General features: G+C 41.3%; 1 protein-coding gene across 1 annotated transcript; it reads right to left on the bottom strand.

The window, feature by feature from the left end:
- Nucleotides 1-13,357: 13,357 nt before the first annotated feature.
- LOC307013780 (general transcription factor II-I repeat domain-containing protein 2A-like) lies at nucleotides 13,358-16,189 on the bottom strand. Its single transcript, XM_079641327.1, has 2 exons — nucleotides 14,141-16,189; nucleotides 13,358-14,022 (listed from the first exon to the last, which is right to left on the bottom strand). The coding sequence occupies exon 1, from the start codon at nucleotides 15,353-15,355 to the stop codon at nucleotides 14,159-14,161; it is 1,197 nt and encodes a 398-aa protein (XP_079497453.1). The 5' UTR covers nucleotides 15,356-16,189; the 3' UTR covers nucleotides 13,358-14,022; nucleotides 14,141-14,158.
- Between the last annotated feature and the right edge of the window lie 6,764 nt (nucleotides 16,190-22,953).

Here is a 22,953-nt window from a genome sequence, read left to right as displayed (position 1 = left end):
ATTTGCATTTACACAGAGCATCCACCAATTAGAAGTAGCAGAGTAGAACATTTAGCAGACTATTTTTGTAATTATGAGAAGGATACAGATTACAAGTGATGTTGTTCCCCCACACAGAAAACTATTGTGTCCACACAACTAGTGAGGTCAAGAAGACGGGCTTCCACCCAAAATATGCAAGGGGCGGCGATACACCTGACGTGAAGCTGTCCAGACCTGAAAACAGAAACTCGATTCTGCTGTGGTGAAGTCTGGCTACAAAGGGAGGTGTCCGATAGGGTCGCTTGTCTCAAACCAGTGAAGAAGTCAACAAGAACCCAGCTGAACTAGAGAGTGACTGTTAACGGGAGAACAGTGACGGAGCGACGGAGACTGGCCCAACAGCCAGTACATAGATGGACCCCGTCAGAAGACCGGGGCTGTGTTTAAAGGGGAACTTCATTTATTGTTAGCCAGAAGTGCAGTTTTTAATCAAACAATTATGTGATTTATGGAGTCAGATTACATTTTTCTCATAAACACAATTTTATAATCGGTCTGAAGTGTCTGTTTTAAGGCATGAGCCGCAGATTAAATAACATAACACTAATGAAGAAGTTGTAGGGTTTTTACAACAGTTTCAAGAATCAGTCTTTATTTATTTATTCTTGAGTAACTTTACTGATTTATAGTGTAGTGCGTAAGGCAATATCTCATTTGAGTGAGGGGCACCAGCCCTTCATGCAGGTCACCCTCTGTGAGAATAGTTCATATTTTCCCTCCAGTTTGGAGAATGATTATTTTATCATATGTTAGTTCAGCAGTGTCAACCAATCCTCTAATCCTAGAGTTATTGAGACGCATTAGCGACACCAGGGGTATTGTTTTTCGCAGCAACGATGATGCATAATACCATGACAAAAGCCATTATTGAAACAAGTAAACTATTAGAAGTGCTAATGGGAAATGTTTTGTGAATATGCATTTATGCCATCAGAAAGCCATACATCATATGATATTTTTGTACGCCTTGTGGGTACACGGAGAATTTTTATTTATTTAATGCAACGTTATGGGTTTTACATGTCCTGTTCATAATAGGGTAATCATTGCAATATTAATTGAGCATTTTATGCTCAAAGGAGGGAGTGTCATGATTATACAGATATGTTGATTTCAGTGACGTAGTTAATAAATAATAACATGTAGTTGACAATAGGTCTCATAACAACAAGAGGTATGCCAAAGCTTGGGCCTTCTCCAAGGAGGGAGTGGTCCAGTTTTAGATATTAGACAAATAGAAGTGGATGAATATGTCAGAACTCTGAGTAATATTATGCAAGTTTTGTCTACACAGCAGGCTAGGAAAACTACAGAGATACCAGACGAGACACCAGAAGAGACTCCTGTTCGGCCAGGTGATTGGGTGAGGGTGAAGGTTCACAAAAGACAGTGGGCTCATCCCCGGTGGACGGAAGCGTGAAAGGTTGTAACAAACTTCACACGCGCTCCGGTTTAAAGGTAAAGAAAAAGGAGCAAATTGACACCACCTCACACATTGTCACCCTTCACTGGCAACTTCCAGAACATTATTGGGAGTTAGGACTGATTTGGCAGAGCTGGAACAAAACAATAAATAGAAATAAGATAAAGATAGAAACAGCTCAAAAGACAAATTGTCTATAGATTTTTATAGATTGTACATTAATGTGAAAACCTATTTTTTTTGTTTTACATCTGAAAAAGAGTCCAATTTTTTTTATGTTATTTTTGGACTCATTATTTAAATTCTGTAACGGACACAACCAGGGATAAAATAGAGATGATGACGAGAACAAAGCCAAACCAATTGTGGGGTCCCCTAGGGATAAGAGTCAGAATAGCATTGTTGATTGTGCTCATTACACTTGGCACCTTGTTGGTTGGATGGGGAGTACAATATCAAGTAAAACATGGAACCATTAGTTCACTCATAGAGAATGCCCACATCACTAACAAGACTCCAGCTGTGTTTCACAGACTTTCACTTATCCTCAGAGCCAAAAGATCAGCTGAGCAACAAGAGGAGGAGTTAGAAATACTCGTTCCCAAACAAGAGGCGGTTATAATCCAGATGATTCACCTCCCTATATGCAGTTCTTGTATCAAATGATGAGATGGGTTTAAGTGATCGGGATATGTAAGTGATGGGGATTTACAGATTAGGGGAATCTCTAAATACACTGGATCCATGTTTTAGTCTGTACCAGAAACACCCCCTGTTAAGCTATGAACAACCGATCGGTGACCTGAGCACAATTATTGAAAATGATTACAGTTGAAACAGGCTACTAACCCAAAAGTACAGCTTTGTACGTACAAACTCTATGAACAAAATTTCCTAGCAGACAGTGGCGACATTGCAGATATGTCCAGTCACCAAAGTTACTTATGTTCTAAATAACAGTGAGATTTAAAGTGATGGAGAAAATATGGAGACGTTCCTTTATAGTGTGTGAAATATGTGGTGCTTGAAGCATCTAGGTATTTAAATGTATGGAAGAAAGTGGTTTCCTGAAAGAGTTAATTGGAGTAAACATGTTACAGTGGGTGAAAACAATGTTTAGGGATATGGTACAATTATTAGAAAACATTAACTGGGCTTAGATGACATTTAACATCAAAGAAAGATAGTATGGTTAGGAAAATAGAGTGGGAAAGATTGGATTTATTTTACCTCAGTGTGTTAACTATAGATAATGCGTCCCGAGATCTCTCTCTCTCTATCTCCGCCTGTCAGAACGCTACGACCCCAACTTCCAAGCAGACAAAAGACCTCACCACGGAAGACTCCTCCTCCTCCATCGAACAGACAGAGAAGCAGAGCTGAACCAACAATGACAAGACTTTATCCAGAACCATCTCCACCTGAGGAATCCAGAACTACAGGTGACATAAAAGGCACACTCTCATCGGTCCCCCACAGGACACAGAAGTTCCAAGCTGAGCCACAAGATTTGGACACAAGAGCAGAGTGTGGGACATGAGAGCAGAATATGCCCTCCATGCAACAAAGTAGAGACTGTAAAGGAGGAGATGAAAAGCAAAGCAGATGGGACACTGAAAAGAGTTACAGCGGAAGGATCCAAGAGCAGATGGACTGAGGAGAAGGTGGACTGAGGAGAGGAAAGGACGGAGGAGTTGGCATGGTCCGGCAGAATGTGAGGGGGTCGTGGCTTGACAACCAGAGGGGGAGAGAAGGAAAACGGGAGTGAGTGAGTTTACACATAAACACACTTATTCACCAACGAGAAATACGTAAAGAAAAAGGTTTATTAGCCATGAATTAATCAATTGGTGAATTTATAAAGTAAGAAAGAGGAAACTATTAAATAACCCTAAAAACACACTGAGGGTAGAACATATTATTCAATCTTTTCATCATATGAACAAATTATTCTTTAAGAGTTCTTTTATTCATGTGTGAATTTGGGTAAGATTTAATTTGTTACAGTATAGACCTACAGTTTAAAGGGACGGTTTTAGTAACCACTCTATAAAAGCAGACAAATCTTTATTTGTATGGAAAATGTTAAAGGTAGAGCTAGTACCAAGCCAAAGATAGTATTCCAATCTAGAGTATTGATATCTCCATTGTAGCATGGTTATTACCTCAGGAGGGAAGATTAAGGTGGATATAACAGTTGTTTTTTGTCCAAGATGTAGAGTTTTAAAAAGACAAAAGAGAGATTGCACATTTTAATTTAAAAAAAACTAATATAATTGGGAGTAAAACATGGGGGGCCTTGGATCACTCATTGTGATGGTGCATATTTTACAACAAATATCGTTCAGGGAGAAGGGGTCGCTCGATCCACCCTGCAGATGTTTTAAATCTTACTTGCAGCTTCAGAGGGAGCGCACGGCACCAGAGTATGAGTTTTAAAAGACAAGCGCCACCAGCTCCTAAAGGTCATCCATTCAATCAGTGATGACCTGACTTTTAGAGATGTTATTTAAAGGAGAAACATATCTGCCATAGGTGTAAATTCCTGAATTGAACTGCAAACCATTAATGAAATGACTTCTGTTTTAAAGTTCTTGTTAAAGGAGGGAGTAATTATCACATGCTCTAGCACCCAAGGTTCCACACACTGTTAAAGGGGTTAGCATAGCTATTTAAGTAGACCAGAATTGAAAATAAATTAGTATAATGAGTTATTGATATTCCACTGGTTCTCACACCATTTCAGGGACTTTATCACAGCATTAGAACAGACCACCCAAAGGTAATGAGAAGGAACTTTTAAGTGATGAAACTCTACAACTGTTGTAACTGACCAAAATTTTCTCCCAGAAATGACTGTCTAGAATGCCGTACCCCAGAGTAGAACGTACCGATTGATCACGACGGCCCCTTCTAGAGAACATATTACTTTCATACCTTAAATGGTATGAAAGGAGGGAGGGTAAATTTCTCATGAGGAGATAATTACAAATGCTAGCAGAACAAGACGACCAACCCCCGTATTCAGATGTTGATGACAATGATGAGTTAGTTTAAATGATATGGATGTTCGGAGATGAGATTGATCAATGAATGTCCAGCTGATGTGATTCTTTACATTATGAAATCATGTGAAGAAGTGAGCAAAATAAAATGCTAAAATGGAGTGAATCCATTTCAATTTACTTTACACTATTCCAAGATAGTTTATTTTTATTTTTCAATTTACTTTGCCAATCCAAGATTTTTTATTTTATTCTTTATTACTTTATACTATTCTAATATGGTGGATCTCATGTTGTAAAAATCATTGCTATTCTAAAATGGTTTGTTTCTTTTCACTTTGTAAAAACAAGTGCCTTAACACTGAGCGTGGTATGAGAACGGTTTCTGTGAAAAGAGGGACGAAGAAATGTTCTGATACCAAGCCATTGCTGCTATTTTGAAGAATGATATTGAATGTAAACACTAGAAGTTATGCACAAGGGAAAACTTTTATGTTTGAACACAGACAAGAATTTATTTTGTATTTTTGTAAAGCCGGCTGTAAAACCATTCCATTTGATTGTATGTTTGTTAATATGAGATATGTAATATGCAAAGTTCAGATGAAGAACTCATTGATTTCAGTATTATACACACCTTTTAGGTGTGTAAGGAGGGACTGTTAGAAATTAAAATCAATGTTTTAATGGGGAAATGTAGTTTAAACATGCCGTCAGTTTTAATGCTCTTTTATACTGAAAAACCAGAAATTCTTGTGCACAAGCAGTTAAGATTTTATTCTGAAAATCCTTCATCTACGGTTAGCATTTAGCATGTGGCTAATATACGATTTCCTGAAGAGGTGAATTTAGTAGCGAAATGATATAGAGTGGTGCAAACCGAAGCCTACTGACTTAACACTACAACTATAGATGTCGAGATACTACCATGCTGAATATTAAATGAAGGTACAGTTTATTTGAATACATTATTGTTTACAGACGAGAGTAGCATGTGACAACATCCGGAATGACCGGAAACCAAACGAGCCGAGAAGTATTGTTTAGAGTATTGATTACAGCGTTTAGAATGTGTTAAATGAAAAGTGATGAAAGAGAATATGAGGAGAAACGGCGTGTTAAGCATATATTGAATGTGAAAAGAACCTATCCTCTGTTTAAATGCAATAACGGACATTGGAGACGAGGTGAGCCGGCTGGCGGGGAGGAGCCAGCAGAGGATATATAACAGCACCGGAGGAGAGATCCAGGCTCTTCTCTTCCCTATCGAGGAGCGGATCACAGCTGTTTGTCTGACTGAACAATATCATGCTTGTGACCAACCCGCGCCTTTTTTAATTAAAGTACCCAATTGAACTTTCACAGAGACTCCATTTAGTCTCCTTTTAAAGCTTCTCTCCTGGTTGGGAGAATAACTAACACAGTTAACAATCGGCAATAATGCGAGGACCTTGTCACCTATTTCAAAGTGCCTATGGACAGCGGCACGGTCATAATTACGCTTCATAACGGCTTGAGAAACGGAGAGCGACTCTCTGGCGAGTGAATTTGCCCGGTGCAAACGCTCACGAAACTGACTAACGTAATCCAATACGTTCTTATCTGGAGGAGTATCAGCCGAGAGAAACTCATCATGTAAGATTTTAAGGGGACCGCGGGGCGTATGGCCGAAAACGAGCTCCGCGGGGCTGAATCCTAATGATTCCTGAACAGCTTCACGAGCTGCTAACAAAACGAAGGGAATTCCCTCATCCCAGTTTTTTTCCGTTTCCATACAGTATTTCCACAGCATGCTTTTTAGGGTCTGATGCCACCGTTCTAACGCACCCTGCGACTCTGGGTGATACGCACTGGAAATAACTTGGATTTAAAATGTGTCCCTTGGTCACTCTGAATTACACTCGGTATTCCAAATGTGGAAAAGAACTTTGTCAACGCCTTAACTACAGCGGCGGAAGTAATACTACGCAGCGGGATAGCTTCCGGCAAACGAGTGGACGTACAGATAATTGTGAGTAAATACTGTTGACCCGTTTTTGTACGTGGTAAAGGGCCAACACAATCTATCAACACCCTTTCAAAGGGCTCACCTATAGCCGGTATGGGATGTAACGGAGCTTGCGGAATTTTCTGATTAGGCTTACCGACAACCTGGCACACATGACAGCAGCGGCAAAAGCTAGAGACATCCTTCTTTAAACCTGGCCAAAAGAAATGTTTGAGGACATTCTGACAAGTTTTAGTCACACCCAAGTGTCCCGACCATTGACTCTCATGCGCTACAGATAGTACATGTTGACGGTATGGCGCCGGAACAACTACATGATGCACTACACTCCAGTCAGCTTCAGCAGTAGCAGTGAGGGACCATTGGCGCACTAATATCTCCTTATCCAGCACATAATCTACCTTCTCACCCCTTGCTTTTTTATTACTAACCACCTGCTCTAAACACTTCGCAAGCATCGGATCAGCCCTCTGCGCAGCGAGTAAACGCTCTCGGGTTACCGGGAGTGTCGAACCGTCAACAACTGGGCTGGCAGGTTGCGCTGGCGCAGCGGCCACGGCAGGGAAAGCGAAACCACAACTTCTGTTTTTTTCTCCGGCATCTTGTCATCTGTAAAAAGTGTCCCAAACATAGTATAATTTAAAGACACATCTGAGTCACTCTTACGCACCTGCGCGGGAGTGACAGCACAAATGGGAAAAATATTGGATTCTCCTCAGGCAGTACAGCCTGAGGAGAATCCAATATTTCAAGTGCAGGAGTTACCTTACCTCCTGCAATGTCATTTCCCATTAGGAAAACTATACCACGTATGGGTAATGCTGGGCACACAGCAACAGGGAAAAATCCAGTAATCAACTTCGATTGTTTGTGTACATTTTGTACGGGCCGGGGCACGTAACCCATTTCAATGCCACATAATATCGATCCATACCCACACGCTGATTGGTCGGAAAATGGCAGGGCAGATGCCACAATCACTGACTGGGAACCTCCAGTGTCTCGTAGGATGCGGATGGGTCTCTGATCATCCGACTCACCTGTTAAAGATATCAATCCCTCAAACACAAAAGGCTTAAAGCGGGGATCTATTTCTTCATCATTGTCAGAGGAAGAAATATTGGGTGACTCCGCATTAATTAAACCAATGCCTTTCGGCCGGGTCATGCTTGGTGGCTGCTCCTTACGTTTGAGAATCGTGCAGTTAGCAATAACATGTCCAGACTGATGACAATATTAGCACTCTTTCTCCTCTTTATTTACAGTGAAAGCTTTCGCTGGCTGACCAACAGATGCAACAGGCATACGGCGAGGTCTCTCGGCAACAACCGGAGAGAACACCGATTTATGCATCAGCACGTATTCGTCAGCCAGTACAGCAGCTGCGGAGAGAGACTGTACTTTCTGTTCGTTTATATATCCCACAATGCGGTCAGCAGCGATGTGCAGTCAGGGGAGGCAGGGGAGGCAGAGCCTCACCTGTCATACTCCAATGTAACGGAAAAACAACTAAAGAAAAACTAAATAGTAATAATAATAAAATGTCTCCACTGATCTATGATGTAAGTGTGATTTATGTATGATTCCAATGGCTTTTTAAAGTCAAAATCAGCAAATTTGCCGAGCTCCGCTACAACTACGGGTAGCGATGAGAAGTGAGGCAGGGACGTGCTCTGCCTCTCGTAAGCAGTGTTGGGTGTAACGCGTTTCAAAAGTAACGGAGTTACAGTAATATATTACTTTTTGCTGTAACGAAGTAATGTAACGCATTACTAATGAAATGTGGGTAATATATTACCCGTTACAATGCTCAGTAACGCAGTTACAACACATTTTAACCCGAAATTAAATGGTGTTTTGTTTTTTAATAATGTACTAACAGAGTGAGACATTCCGACACCGGACAAATTGTGCGGGTAGATTAGTAAACCTGGTGTTTACCCTTCAGGCTTCGCGTCGAGATCTTCGGGGAAGTTGAACGTTATGCAACCATTCAAAAAAGAGAACGTAGCGAAAAATACAAACAACAAATTGTGTCAGGTGCGCGTGACCTGCTCCGCTGCGCGTGCATCATTTCCAAAGTGCTTCCACGGCAGTGACACACATCTGATCTTTGGATAATCATTTATACGAAAATTGTTAAATCACTAAATGCCAGCAACACTGCATCTACTGCAGACAGTAGCAACAGGTCAGTTGCGGACATCAAGTTACCCTCCGTTGTGGACAGTAGCTTACTCCCGCCTTACTCGCCAGCCCCGGAGCAGCAGTCTTCGTCGCCCGAAACTACGCCGCCCCTCTGCGGCCCGCAGGTGCCAGGTATATCTAAACAACTACCCGCCTGTACAGTGGGGTAAGGCGGTCATTTTGCAGCTTGTGGTATAAAAATAGACAATGGCTAGAATATTCATGTGAAAATAGTACCATATTCTGACATGCATGTAGAAATGTTGGGTCAAAAATAATGCATAACACAGATGCCTTCACCACGAATGGCTACAAAAATATCTCATATCCCAAGCTTATTATCAACGAGCTAATGTTGCAGCTGAAATGTTCACCAGGTCACAAAGTCAACCTCACATGATGATGTGAAACCAGTTTTCAAGAGCAGTAAATATTCTCTTCCCAGCGTATATGATGGGACCAAGGTGATGATGTAGTAGGCTACATGGTTTTAATAATACTTTTGCCTTTCAATGTTTGCCATTTCAAACCATGGGCATGGTTTAAATAATATTTGCCTTGATTTACAATATGTTAACCTTCATTATAGTCCTTGAAAGCGGTCTGTACTGCTGTATTAACAACGTGTCACATGTTAAGAATTTACAATCAGAATGGAGTATTCAACTAAGCCGTGTAATACAAGTTGTTAGTAGCCTTAAGGGCCTACACAGTTGTTATGCTATACCCCATTGCCCTTCACTGGATGTATAATGAGCTGCACTAAACTACATTTTAGCATTTAAAATACCTATCTATTCTTTTGCAGTTATTTTGGTGAAAGTAACTAAAAAGTAACTAAAGTAGTGTAACTCATTACATTTCAGAGACAGTAATATTGTAATGTAACTTATTACTTTCAAAAGAGAGTAATAAGTAATATGTAATATATTACATTTTGGAAGTAACTTGCCCAACACTGCTCGTAAGCCCACAGTAACTTGCTGGAGCGCGGGCACTAATTTAGCGCGGGCACTTATTTTGTGAACGTGCTCAAGCCAGTTACTATGGGGTGAGGTGAGGCACAGATGAGCTCTGCCTCACCTCAGAACGTGTCACCCCACAGAAACTGGCTGGAGCGCGGGCACTAAGCGCATGCCTGTTACCATCTCACTGTAGGTCACCAATGTAATGTTTGTAGATCCCTTTATTACATTTATCCTCGCCATCCATAGTCTCTAAATAAATTATTTCACGTATATATGATATTTAGGCTCGCTGGTCTCATCATACAACGGCAATGAAAAAAGCACCAGGGGAGGCAGCCATAACCTCTGTCGCACTGAAGGGGGCGCACGTGAGCCCACAGGTTCTTGTTGCTACTGTTATTCTACGCAGAGAGGGTAGACACAAACAACAAACTAGACTTTTGAAACTACAGGAAGATAAGGAGGACTTTTAGAAAAAAGTAATAGAGATTTTTGACCAGAAGGAGAGCATGGACTTAATCTTCAAGTCAAGGTAAGACCACAATTGTAATGAAAATGGGATCTTACTAAGAAAGAACAATCCAATATTTAGATGTTGGGTATCCTTTTGTTGAACGGTCTGTTTAAAATGAATCAAAACATCAGTCTAAAAAATCTTTTGAAAATAGCCGAATATTTCGATTAAGGTCAAAATATAATATTTGTAAATGTGACTCTGAAAGAGTCAGTGCCTCACCAGCCATGAACCTCACCACACGTCACTGGCGGTCAGGCAACCCTCTTTTAAATTCTTTCATGAGAATTAATTCTTTCACAACAGATTACTCTGCGGCGTTACACGAGTCAATCCACTTTGTAAATAACATCCCCTTCTCCCTGGCAAACTCAACATGTGTTTGATTAGAACCCTTTCTGTGGTTCCTTAACTTCTGCCGATAAGCTTCGGGAACTAGCTCGTACAACCTAAGTATGGCACGCTTCACCAGGTCGTAACTTAGACTGTCCTCTAACGAAAGAGCAGCAACTGCCTCTTGAGCTCTCCCGTGAAGCTTACACTGTACTAACAGCGCCCAGGCTTCAGCCGGCCACTGTAGTGCCGCCGCAATGCGTTCAAACGCACCAAAATATGCATCCACCTCAGTCTCGCGGAAAATCGGTACTAATGCTATATTTTTCCCTACATTGAAGGCAGGTGGATGAGAAAGAAGTGGAAAGCTTTCTCTAGGATTGCCAACAACAGCGGATGAGCGCAGTTCGGAGTCTAGCTCCATCTGCCGTATCCGGATGCGAACTTCCTTATCTGCTTCGACTTTTCTTATCTCTAACTGAAAGTGCCTGTCTTGCTCCCTGTCTTTAGCTTCCAACTGAAGTTGCCTGTCTTTAGCTTCCGACTGAAGTCGGGCGAGGCGGACTTTAAGTTTATTCCCTTCCCGGGAATCTGTACTGCCAACAGGAGATGATGGACATGTGCGAGGCGGCATGAGCGGTGCTTCACACGGCTCGCCCCCCTCGCTGCCATCGCTCTTTTCTTGGGTAAATGTAAACTCCGCCGCCTGCCTCTGACTTAACGGGTCTTCATTTAAAGCGTTAGACCCTGGGAGCTCAGCGGGTACAGCCAGTACTAGTAATTCCCTCCTCACCATCTCATCCACTACCATTGCCTTCAACTCTTTTTTCAACATTTGCCGATTTACCACCAGACTGAAGTGCCGCGCTATCTCTGTCAACTCGTCCTTATTACACCGGTCCAGCTCCTCATAGGACGGCCAGACTAAGAATGACTCTAGGTTAAAGGACGCCATTTTCGGGTGTACACGTATTACAAAAAATGTTCGTTTCTATAACAAAACCAACTATAACCCCAGGAATTATGTTAAAAATATCCCGGACACGAGCCCCCACGTGTTACGTTCCCGACTGGACTAGGGGAAAGGAAGGGAAGCGACACGACCAGAGTGGAATTGGTAATAATTATAGGTGGTTTTATTATACCAACTGGGCCAACAAAATGGCAGGCAAGCAGCCTGAACGAACAAAAAATGCCAAACGGATAGTCTAACCATCAACAAAAGAGAACTCCGAAAGAGAGTTATACAGATGTAGCGATTCATTTCAGACAGTTTGAAACGCGAGGGCCGAGATTGGTCTCGCTCAAGGGAAAACCTCCAGCTTGACTTGAGACCGCCCCTGTGATAGATAAATGTAATTATAATGAAGCCAGCTGCAATGGATCATTGATCCACCAGGGGGTGCAGTGGGGTTCCACACTGGAGCTCATGTGAAATAAAGTCAGATACAGTACGCTGGATGTACAGCGGAACTTTGTTAAGATCCATATGTCACGGATATCATACTCTGTGCTAAATAAGAGACATGTAATCATTTACAAAACATCCCCATGTTATTATTTAACAAAATAATGTTGTTTGTCGAAAAAAACGAACGGGAGGAAATGCCCGGCTCTCGATTTTTAATCCTAATTTAATCATCATCTTCACCACGATCATTTATGTTTATGTTCGCCGAATTGACATGAAATCACTGACACATATGAATATACTGTATTCAACTTCATTAAAACGTTATTAACGTGCCTAAATTCAGTAATTCACCAAAAATATTAATATTTTAATGGAGCCTCGTCGGCAGATCAGGATCCCAAAGCGTAGCGGAGGGATCCTGATCTGGATGACGGGTGTTATTTTCCCCATAAGGAACAAGTTGCTGCAAATTATCCCGCTTATTACATGGCCACATTCTCAACAAAGTAACGACATGACTCCCAATATTAATTTAAATGCTTTTATGGATTTAGAAAATGTTTTTATTGATTTAAAAAATTGTTGTATTGATTTAAATTGACATGCATCCGCTAAGAAAAATAGTCCGTTGTTACCGTTTTTTAAACAGTGTGAATGAAACGGCAGCTCTCTCCACCCTCCCCCCCTGATCTTTCTTCTCCAGCAGCTAAATTAACTGTAGGTTACTCTGAGTGACCATAGACTGTATGTGACAAGCTTACAGTTAGTGACGTAACAACACCATAAAAGCTGGTGGGTTGAAAGCAATACGGGAGGTAAAAATAACTACAATAATTGTGATTTATTTATTGTGGCTTTTATGTTTTTAGGTATAAAATGTTATGTAATTCAGGCTTATAGTTCATCCTTCTCTAAAAGCCTTCAACAATGACAATATTCATAGTAATTTAATAAATCCTTCCAACACACATTGTAAAAATAGCCTAATGTAAGTTAAGAAATCATTCCAATATGTACATCTTCTGATGTAACAACAATAACATTATAAATAGTAACATAGCTGAACATGGTATTGCACATTTAGCTTTGAGTGTTACTGACCTGAGATGTTTTTATTACATGAATTAAGGTGACTGAGGCTTTGGGATGCAAACTCATCTGTATGAAAAAGGTGACAAGGATCCGAGCCCCCGGCTCCCCCACCCCACGGAATAACAAAGGATTTTAGCAGTCAGAACAACTAAAGCAGCAGTGTTAATAATAACAGAAACACCAAAGAGTCACATCTAATAGAAATATATAAAAGCATTTATTTTAATTGTGTAGCAGTCAGTTTATAATTTTGGCAGCACTGTTGAGCATTTTGAAAATGTATTTTCATGCCTCTGTGCAAGGCTTAGTCTTTCTATCTTTATAGCCACATGGTGTAAAGCAGGGGTCCCCAAACTTTTTCCAGTGAGGGCCACATAACTTTTCCCTTCTCTGATGGGGGGCCGGGTCAGTTTGTAACAGAAAAAGTGTGACGATCGCAGTGGTGCCTAAATGTAAGAATTTATTGTTTTCCAAAAAGCCACACATAAGCAAATATGAATAACCCTTTCTGAGATCAAATAACCCCCTCTGTGTTCTTCACAGAAAAATTTAACTCAGGAAATATATAATAACACTATTTATGAAATCAATAAAAATCAAATAACCCTCTCTGGGTTCTTCACAGAAAAAAAGTCAGGAAATATGTAATAACAGTATTATGAAATCAATAATACCCAAATAACCCTCTCTGGGTTCTTCACAGAAAAAGAGTCAGGAAATATGTAATAACAGTATTATGAATACCCAAATAACCCTCTCTGGGTTCTTCACAGAAAAAAAGTCAGGAAATATGTAATAACAGTATTATGAATACCCAAATAACCCTCTCTGGGTTCTTCACAGAAACAATGCTTCTATTGTGCTGTGCACAATCTTGGTAAAAGTTCAGCTTCAGTTGTCACAGCAAAATCTCTTAAATGACTCATATGAGCAGTCTCTCAAAGTTCTTGTGTTCTTTCCTTATAGTCCAGTTGTGTAAGTTCCAGTATTATAGCCTAGTAGACACCAGTGTTTGCTCTCTCTCATCAACTTCCCCCTGAAAAACACAAAGCAAGCAGGCTGAGAAACCAAACTAAGTGATACAGCACCTACACAGCACAATACATTTCAATACAAGTATGGTTGTGGAGATGGATTTTTTATAGTGAGCTTACCTATGTACTGTATGTTCATCAGTGTGAACTGTGGGCCTGCATCTGGCTGGTGAGAAGTTCAATGTCAGGTTCCATTCTAGTCACAGCCAGTCTCAAACACTGATGCAGATGTTCATCTGTCAATCTTGATCTCCTCTGAGTTTTCAGGTGTTTCATGCGTGAAAAGGTTTGCTCGCAGATATACGTGCTGCCAAAAACTGTGGACATCTTCATTGCGTGTTTTTTTATGTTAGGGTACGTGTCTTGAGGGAGGGCGGCATAGAAGTCAATGAGACTGGTGGGCTTGAATGAGTCTTTCAGAACATCACAGCTCTGTAACTCGGCCAGCTCAAACTGATAAGAAGGCTGGGCTTCATCGATGTCGGCAACAAAGGGGTTCTGGAAAAGACGGATTTCTTTTGCATGAACATGTAGTTCACGGAATCGCACACCGAACTCCGCCTTCAGCATTTCTAGTGCTTCCACACACTTTTCAGCTGGGAACGGGACCGCTGGTTTCTCTGCAGAAAGCTTTTGGGTAGCAGGGAGATGGGTGAAGTTGTGCTTTTTCACTTGCTCCAAAAGCAGCGCTTGTTTCACCTCAAATGCTTTTATGTGGGAATACATGTCGCAAATGAGTTTCCCCTGGCCTTGTAGCTGCAAGTTAAGGCCGTTCAGCAGTTCTGTCACGTCTGTAAAAAATGCGAGGTGCCATTTCCATTCTGGGTCGATCAGCTCTGGGACCGTTTTGCCTTTTGAATGAAGAAATGCGTTAATTTCAGGTAGCAGCTCGTAAAAACGCCTCAAAACTCTGCCGCGGCTCAGCCATCGGATCTCTGTGTAGTATAATACATCTCCGTGCACAGACTCCAGGTCAGACAGGAATTGTTGGAACTGCCTGTGTTTAAGTCCATTTGCTCTGATGAAGTTTATGCATGATACCACCACCTTCATGACAGAATCCCACTTCAACACTTTGCAGCACAGTGCTTGCTGGTGAATTAGGCAGTGCACTTGTAGCGGGGCGGTGAGACCCCGCTCTTCCATCTCCCGGTTCATGCGTCCTATCAGACCCCGAGTCGCGCCCACCATACTCGGAGCCCCGTCAGTCGTGATGCTGGCAAGCTTTGCCCAGTCCAGATCCAACTCTTCGATGGTTTGACATACTTTGCCGAAAATATCCTCCCCCGTCGTAGTGCCTTTCAGACTTTGGAGGGCTGCCAGCTCCTCGCACATGTCAAAATGTGCGCTAACTCCACGAATAAAAATAAGAAGCTGCGCTGTGTCTTGCACGTCCGTGCTCTCATCAAGTGCTAATGAAAAAAAGTCAAATTCTTTTGTCTTCTGCTGCAGCTGGGCATATACATTACCCCCAATTTCTTCAACGCGTCTGGTGATTGTACTCGAAGACAGACTCACGGCATTAAAAACATCTTTCTTCTCGGGACACACCTCCTCCACGACAATATTCAGACATTTCTTGACAAACTCTCCCTCAGTGAAAGGTTTACCGCAGCTTGCTATCAGTTGAGCAACACGGAGGCTGGCACGAACAGATGAATGGTTCAGCTGAGTTTGGCGTACAAATGTAGTCTACTGAGCTAACAGTCCACTTTTTAGCTTTGCTAGTTTGTCTGCTCGCATTTGGCCTCGCAAGCTATCATACTTGTCTTTGTGATGGGATTCATAATGTCGGCGCAGATTGTATTCTTTGAATACCGCCACGGCCTCTTGACAGATGAGACAAACAGCCTTTTCTTTGCATTGAACAAAAAAATAATCGTGTGTCCACTGCAGGTTAAATACCCTGCATTCTGAATCAATTTTTCTCTTACCTAACCTTTTTGCCATTATTCCGTTCTGGGGGGGGGGGGGGGGTAGGTTCACGTTTTATGATTAGGGCAAAGACAGTGAGGTCGTTAGCAACATTTTTTTAGCGTCATAATTCAATTCAAATGAGCTTTATTGACATGAGGAAACATTTCAGGGATTCAGTCGGGGAGGCTCACTTCACCCAGTTCTATGCGTGCATTGGTCTCGATCGCGTGGCCCGACTGAAAAAATAATAATGCGGGGGGGAGGGGGGGGGGGGAGGGGGGGAGGTAATGCGTCTCTGATATTGGAAATTGTTCAAGGGGCCGGGTCAAATGTGGAGGCGGGCCGTATCCGGCCCGCGGGCCGTAGTTTGGGGACCACTGGTGTAAAGTAACTAAGTTCATAAACTCAACAAGTACTATACTTGGGCACAATTTTGAGATACTTGTACTTTATTTAAGTATTTCAATGTTTTGCTACTTTGTTCTTCTACTCCACTACAGTTCAGAGGTACATGGTGTACTTCTACTCCCCTACATGTATTTAATACCTTTAGTTACTTTACAGATGTGGATGAATGATGTGAAATATAATCAAGTGTTAAATCAGACTTTAGTTCCACCTGGAGTAAATCCACAAGCTACCCTGCAGTATACAAAGTCATTCAGACTAGCTGCACCTTTACCAGCTTTGAGAACACTTTCATGATCAATCATTATAAAACATATCATATCTATTATTCTGAAATGGACCAATCTGCACAATGACTACTTTTACTGTCGCCACTTTAACTATATTTTGATGATAATACTTTTTTACTTTTACTTGAGGAACATTTTGAATGCAGGACTTTTACTGAAACAGAGTATTCCTACACTCTGGGACTATTACTTTTACTCAAGTACAAGATCTGAGTACTTCTACTTTTACTCAAGTACAAGATCTGAGTACTTCTACTTTTACTCAAGTACAAAAGACCTGAGTGCTTCTACTTTTACTCAATTACAATATATATATATATATATATATATATATATATATATATATACTTATACCAACTCTGTTTATAGCCTATGAAAAAAACTATTAGAAATAGAAGGCTAAAGCTAACGTTAGCAGATAGAGACAATGTATGCTAGCTAGCTAGCTCAACGATTCCTTAAATAATATTGCCACAGAAAAACTTTTCAGTTCACATCACGCTCTGCCGCCCCGACAGGGAGCTCTGCTCTGAACACCTGAACGGCCCGTTCTAACAGCTGTTCACCAGCGGTCCAGTCTGTGCCACAGTGACTCCGGACGCGCAGTTAATATTAACGAACGCACCCGTAGGTAATGTAGCTGCTGAAGCTAGACCATCATCTCGGAGCAGCAGAGCCTTATTATACATCCATGAGAGCAGAGCCGACAGGCAGGAAGACTCGAGCACACAACTCGCACTTCATTATAATATATAAAAAAAGAACACCATGCGTGTCATGATGGCACATAACAGCTCACGGCCGCAGATTACTCCGGGTCCCAGACCCCCCCATACCCCAAAAATATTTTTATTGCAGAACTACATGAATCACACAAACGACCTATTTTGGATTCAAAACGGCGAATTTTGCCGAAAGGTGACAAGTTTTCACATAACATCTGAAACGATGTAACAACACTTTTTGGGGATGCTTGGGATGTGAGGAGTGAGGGACACGGCTTAGAACGGGCGTGTCGCCTGGTAGGACAGGAGAGTGTGTGCACCAGTCTGCCTTGATCTATGAATTCATGTCCGTGACACTCACTGTTGCCCACAGCTGTTTTATAGAAGGAAAACCTCCTTCACTTCATGAAAGTGTTTTAACCACACACACACACACACACACACACACACACACACACACACACACACACACACACACACACACACACACACACACACACACACACACACACACACACACACACACACACACACACACACACACACACACACACAATTGACATGAAATCACTGACAAATATGAATATACTGTATTCAACTTCATTAAAACGTTATTAACGTGCCTAAACTCAGTAATTCACTAAAAATATTTATATTTTAATGGAGCCTCGTCGGCAGATCAGGATCCCAAAGCGTAGCGGAGGGATCTTGATCTTGAAAGATAGTCCGTTGTTACCGTTTTTTAAACAGTCTGAATGAAACAGCACCTCTCAGCTGTGTATTTACACAACTAATGGCCCATCAACCACAGCTCTCTCCCCCCCTCCCCCCTGATCTTTCTTCTCCAGCAGCTAAATTAACTGTAGGTTACTCTGAGTGACAAGCTTACAGTTAGACACAAAACTGTCATTGCAAGTGACCCTCAGTTAGTTTACTTTTATGTTCAACTGCTAAATTCGTTACCGATAAAAAAGGGCTTCTACTGTACCTAATTACCTTAACACTAGAACCGCCAGAGGTTTTTGTATAGGCCTACCTAAACCCGTCAAATCCCGCTATTAGAATGCAATTTTTAACAAATAACAAATAAACACATAACAAACTTTCAGGAAAAGCCACGGACTGGGAGACTTTAATATTTTATTGAAAAAAAGTTACATTGCACACACACAACACACATCACACAAATTGACCCGATTGGTGGTTCTAGTGTTAAATAAACTCACTAATTAATTAAACCAGTTCAATACGCATTATTCTTATTCTTATCATTCTTTATGAGCGCAGAAATAGTCTTAAAATCAGATCTGTTTTTTAAATGAAATCTGACGGCAGGCAGTTAGCTCTGATCACCTATGATAAATGCGCCACACCTAATCGCCGGCAATTCAGCCACAGAGCTCCCTCTATACAAATCGAACTGTAGACGGTGTGAAAGCACCTATTGTTTTAAATGTGACCTGTGAGCCTTCTGAATTACCGTGGGACAGCACACTCTAAACTAAAATGTTCAATCAATAAAGTAACATCTTATCTTATCTTCATATTGATAATAATAATAAATCATACAGTATGTGTCCGAAAGGGAGCAGGAGGAAGCAAACACAAAAATATACAAAAAATATACTGGATATTAAAGCAAACGATTGTAAAGGTAAAAGTATGAGCATAACAAATAAAGAAGTGTAATGTAAACATTTACATTATTATTATAATTATGATTATTTAATATATAAAGACTATATATTATTGAATTACAAGATTAGATATACTTTAGTTGATCTAAAATATTGATGTGTTCAAATGCTCTTCAAAACACAACTGAAAGTCCATGAAACTTGTCTTTCTGTATTTGTGAATGAAGCGCCATCTCCTGGTTAAAACCTGAAATTGAAAATCTGGCAACGCCCTCTTGGAAAATAGTGGGAGGGCTTTACAATCCTCTATACTGGTTTTAGGCGGGTCGTAGGTAGGAAGCTGTAAACTGGAGTCTGAAATTAAGTGCTACATCTGTAGGGCTTATCCAGAGTAATATTTAAAGGGAAAAACAAAACCTCACGTTAACCGTGGTACAAATGATATGAGACAGACTGCACACACACAGCTGTAGCTGATCAACAGGTGCTAATTACCTGGGTCTAAGCTGTTACACGTTACCACACACAACACACTAATTAGCACTCTGCTAAGCAGGCTAACTAAGTACAGAAGGTTTTACAAGGTTTTCGAACACAACAAATAGCGTAACAAGAGGCTAGAGGCGTCTGTCTACAACACAGAGCCTCCAGAATGGTCTTCGTTCCCAGCCTTTATACTCCTCCCCCGGTAGATGTGCCGGAAGAGGGCGGAGATTGGATGACGTCTTGTCCAATCACCTCTTCAGAAGTTGCGAGGGCGGGACGACCAGTGGCATCGGAGGAACTGCGCAGCTCATGTACACACACACACACACACACACACACACACACACACACACACACACACACACACACACACACATACACATACACACACACACACACACACACACACACACACACACACACACACACACACACACACACAATTAACAGCCCCAGGAAGGCAGCGGCTGTAACAGGTTTATTGACATATCATACACAACTACAGTTATACAACAGTGCATTACAAGACATCTATCATTATGTGTGTACCTCCACAATTAAACTGTCAAATTCTGCACATTTCTTATACTATCTACATACAGAAGAGTATAATTAATGTGTATAATATCAGTTAAAATAAGTGCTTCAACATAGTTAACATTGCAGGAAAGCAATATATTAGATGTTAAGTACTTTGTCAGGCTTAATATATCTATCTGTAGATAGATACCTCCAAACTTTTTTCTTATTTGAAAGAAGACCTTAACCTAAAGTATTCTTAAATGTGTTAATAAAGGTTAATTAGTTTTGCACCTCCTCAGATTAATATCTTTGTACATCCAGCACTAAACTGTATTATTGTAGAGATCACTTACAGTATTTTCTTGATTTGTTACATTCTATATTTCTTTCATTGACCTTCTACTTTCCCCCTATGAAAGTATGTACTCTTAATATTTTTTTCATCAAATAACATTATTCAACAAAAATAACATTATTCAACAGAAATCATTCAATAACATGCTTTAACCACTAGGTGGTGCACACAAGGTACACACAGCATACTAATAATAACTTTGTATTATTAGTGTAGGACACGCATGTATGTGATGCCCCTGTGGGTGCATAAGTAGAGAGGGTGTGGCTGTTCTGTCTGTGCTGCATTGGCACCTTGATTACAGTAACTCAGGGCACCTGGATCTGGTCACACAAATGGGGGCTCGTCCTACGGGTTATTTCCAGAAAGTTTGTGTAGTGCTCAGAGCACATGGCGTCAGTTGAGCAGCTGATTAGTTGATGTGGTCCAGCTGTGTACTGGCTTGGCGCTGCGATTTGGGGGGCACATGTTTTTGGGGTTTCAGGAAGCTTTAGTGTTTGACATGTCGTCAGGTTTTGTGTGCCAATCAGAGGGTAAGATGTTGCTGCTTGTTACGCTTTTCTAAAGAGTTTTCCCCGCTAGGCTTGAGTGATGTTTCCCCTTGGGTTGCGTCTGTTTGTTTTTTTTCATATTGTTTTGGCGACGTGGTTAGTGTCAGCTGTTTTCGGACAGCTGTCTCGGGGGCACATCCGCGTGATTTCTTGGTGTTACCTGCGTGCAGGTCGCTCCATAACTCCGCCGGGTTCCAGTGTGTAATTACCCGCCGCAAGCCACATGAAGATTAGGTGAGATTAGTAAGATTTTGGTTAGGCAGTTAGGGGGAACATTCTCTGTTGGGTTTTGTCTTTTGCCCATGCGTGTTGACAGTTTAATACTTTGCTTTCTGATTGGGTATAGGCAATATAATATGGCTTCTTTGTCGGCGTTTGTGGATGCGCCCTCAGTGTCTTTCTTAGATGATTGCCAGAAGGCACAGTTGGTCGAAATAGCAGAGCATTATGAAATTGCTGTTGTAGGGAGCAAGCTGAAACATGAGATTAAAGATGTCATTGTGTCATCTTTGTTTGAGCAGGGAGTGTTGCAGAACAGTGAGTCTGGTGCGGCAGGGGTCGTGCCGGTAGTGGTTCAGACAGCTGGTTTGACGTTCGAGCAGCAAAAGGAGCTTTTGGCCATGCAGTTTAATCAGGAGAGGTTGGAGTTGGAGTTGGGGTTGGAGCAGGAGAAGTTGAGTATGGAGGTGGAAAAGATTAAATGTGAGGTGGAATATGCTAGATTATGGCTGATTGGAGAGGGCAAGCTTGCTCCAGTGGAGGATGGGTCTGCTACAGGTCGGCATCAAGTAATGGCGATATTATTTCTTACTTGCGGTTAGTGCCAAAGTTTAATGAGCGTGACCCTGACATTTTTTTTACTCTATTTGAACGCATAGCAGAGGCAAGAAACTGGTCAGATTCTGACAAAGTGCTGTTACTTTAGTGTGTACTTACTGGGTGAGCACAGGAGGCCTATTCAGCTGTTTGTGGTGAAAATGCTTTGGACTATGCTAGAGTAAAATTGGCAGTGTTAAAATCACACAAACTGGTTCCTGAAGCATATCGTCAAAAGTTCAGAAGTTGGGTCAAGGGGGATAAGCAGACACATGTGGAGTTTGTCCGTGATTTGACTTCTCATTTTCAGCGGTGCGCGGCAGCAAAGGTTGCCAGTTTTGACGGTCTTTGTGAACTCATTGTATTGGAACAATTTAAAGAGGTTATCCCTCAGCGTGTGGCCACTTATGTAAATGAGCAGAAACCTTGTACCGCACTCAGAGCTGCTGAACTAGCGGACTATTTTGTGTTGACACACAAGGTCAGTTTTCTGAGAAGTTGTCTAGGGGTGATTGGAGACGTGGAGAAGATGGTGGCTATTCCCGCGGTGTAGCAAAGTTTTCACCAGGCTCCTCCTGTATATTTGCAGGTCCGGGGCGAACCGATGATGCCAGAGGGAGCCAATGTCATTATTGCCGAGAAGAGGGTCATTGGGAGGAGCAGTGTCCGTTGCTGGAACCTGAGGGGAAGCCTCGTTCTTCATCACATGCTCCAGCCGTAACATCTGAAGATGTGTAGTTTACTAGTTTTATTCAAGTTTTCACATAATTTTACAGGATATTGCTATACTATTTCTCATATTTTACTTATACACATTAGTATCTGATTTGTAAAACATCACAGACAGAAAGGTATGTCCGTCCTTTAATGGTAAACTATTGAAATTGTGATTCCATAGGTGTGTCTCCCATCACCCAAATCCTCTGACTATTCTCTCAACTCAGTATTTACATTCTTATATTCAAAGAAAATCAGTAATATCTTTAAAACCTACAAGTCCTTTTCTATCAGCTGTGCACCATTATGGTGTAAATATAACTACCAATTGGATCAAATATAAAAGTCAGCCGAATTACTATTGATACTGCAAAGAGACGTATTTTGTGAAAAGAAATGCAAGATGTTGTTTAATTGTTGATATATTTATGATCCACGTCACATATTCAGTTTTGACGGCAGTTTTCGTGTTTGTCCAGAAGTATTCTCATCAGGGCTCTATAAATAAA

This window comes from Notothenia rossii (genome assembly GCF_949606895.1).
Source record: "Notothenia rossii genome assembly, chromosome: 7".
Taxonomy (NCBI): domain Eukaryota; kingdom Metazoa; phylum Chordata; class Actinopteri; order Perciformes; family Nototheniidae; genus Notothenia; species Notothenia rossii.
The sequence above is the reverse complement of the archived record's forward strand: the minus strand, read 5'-3'. Positions and strand labels throughout refer to the sequence as shown.

What these genes read in the sequence shown, in the direction of transcription:
- LOC307013780 (XM_079641327.1), bottom strand. Translation starts at nt 15,355, where the DNA reads ATGTGCGAGGAGCTGGCAGCCCTCCAAAGTCTGAAAGGCACTACGACG.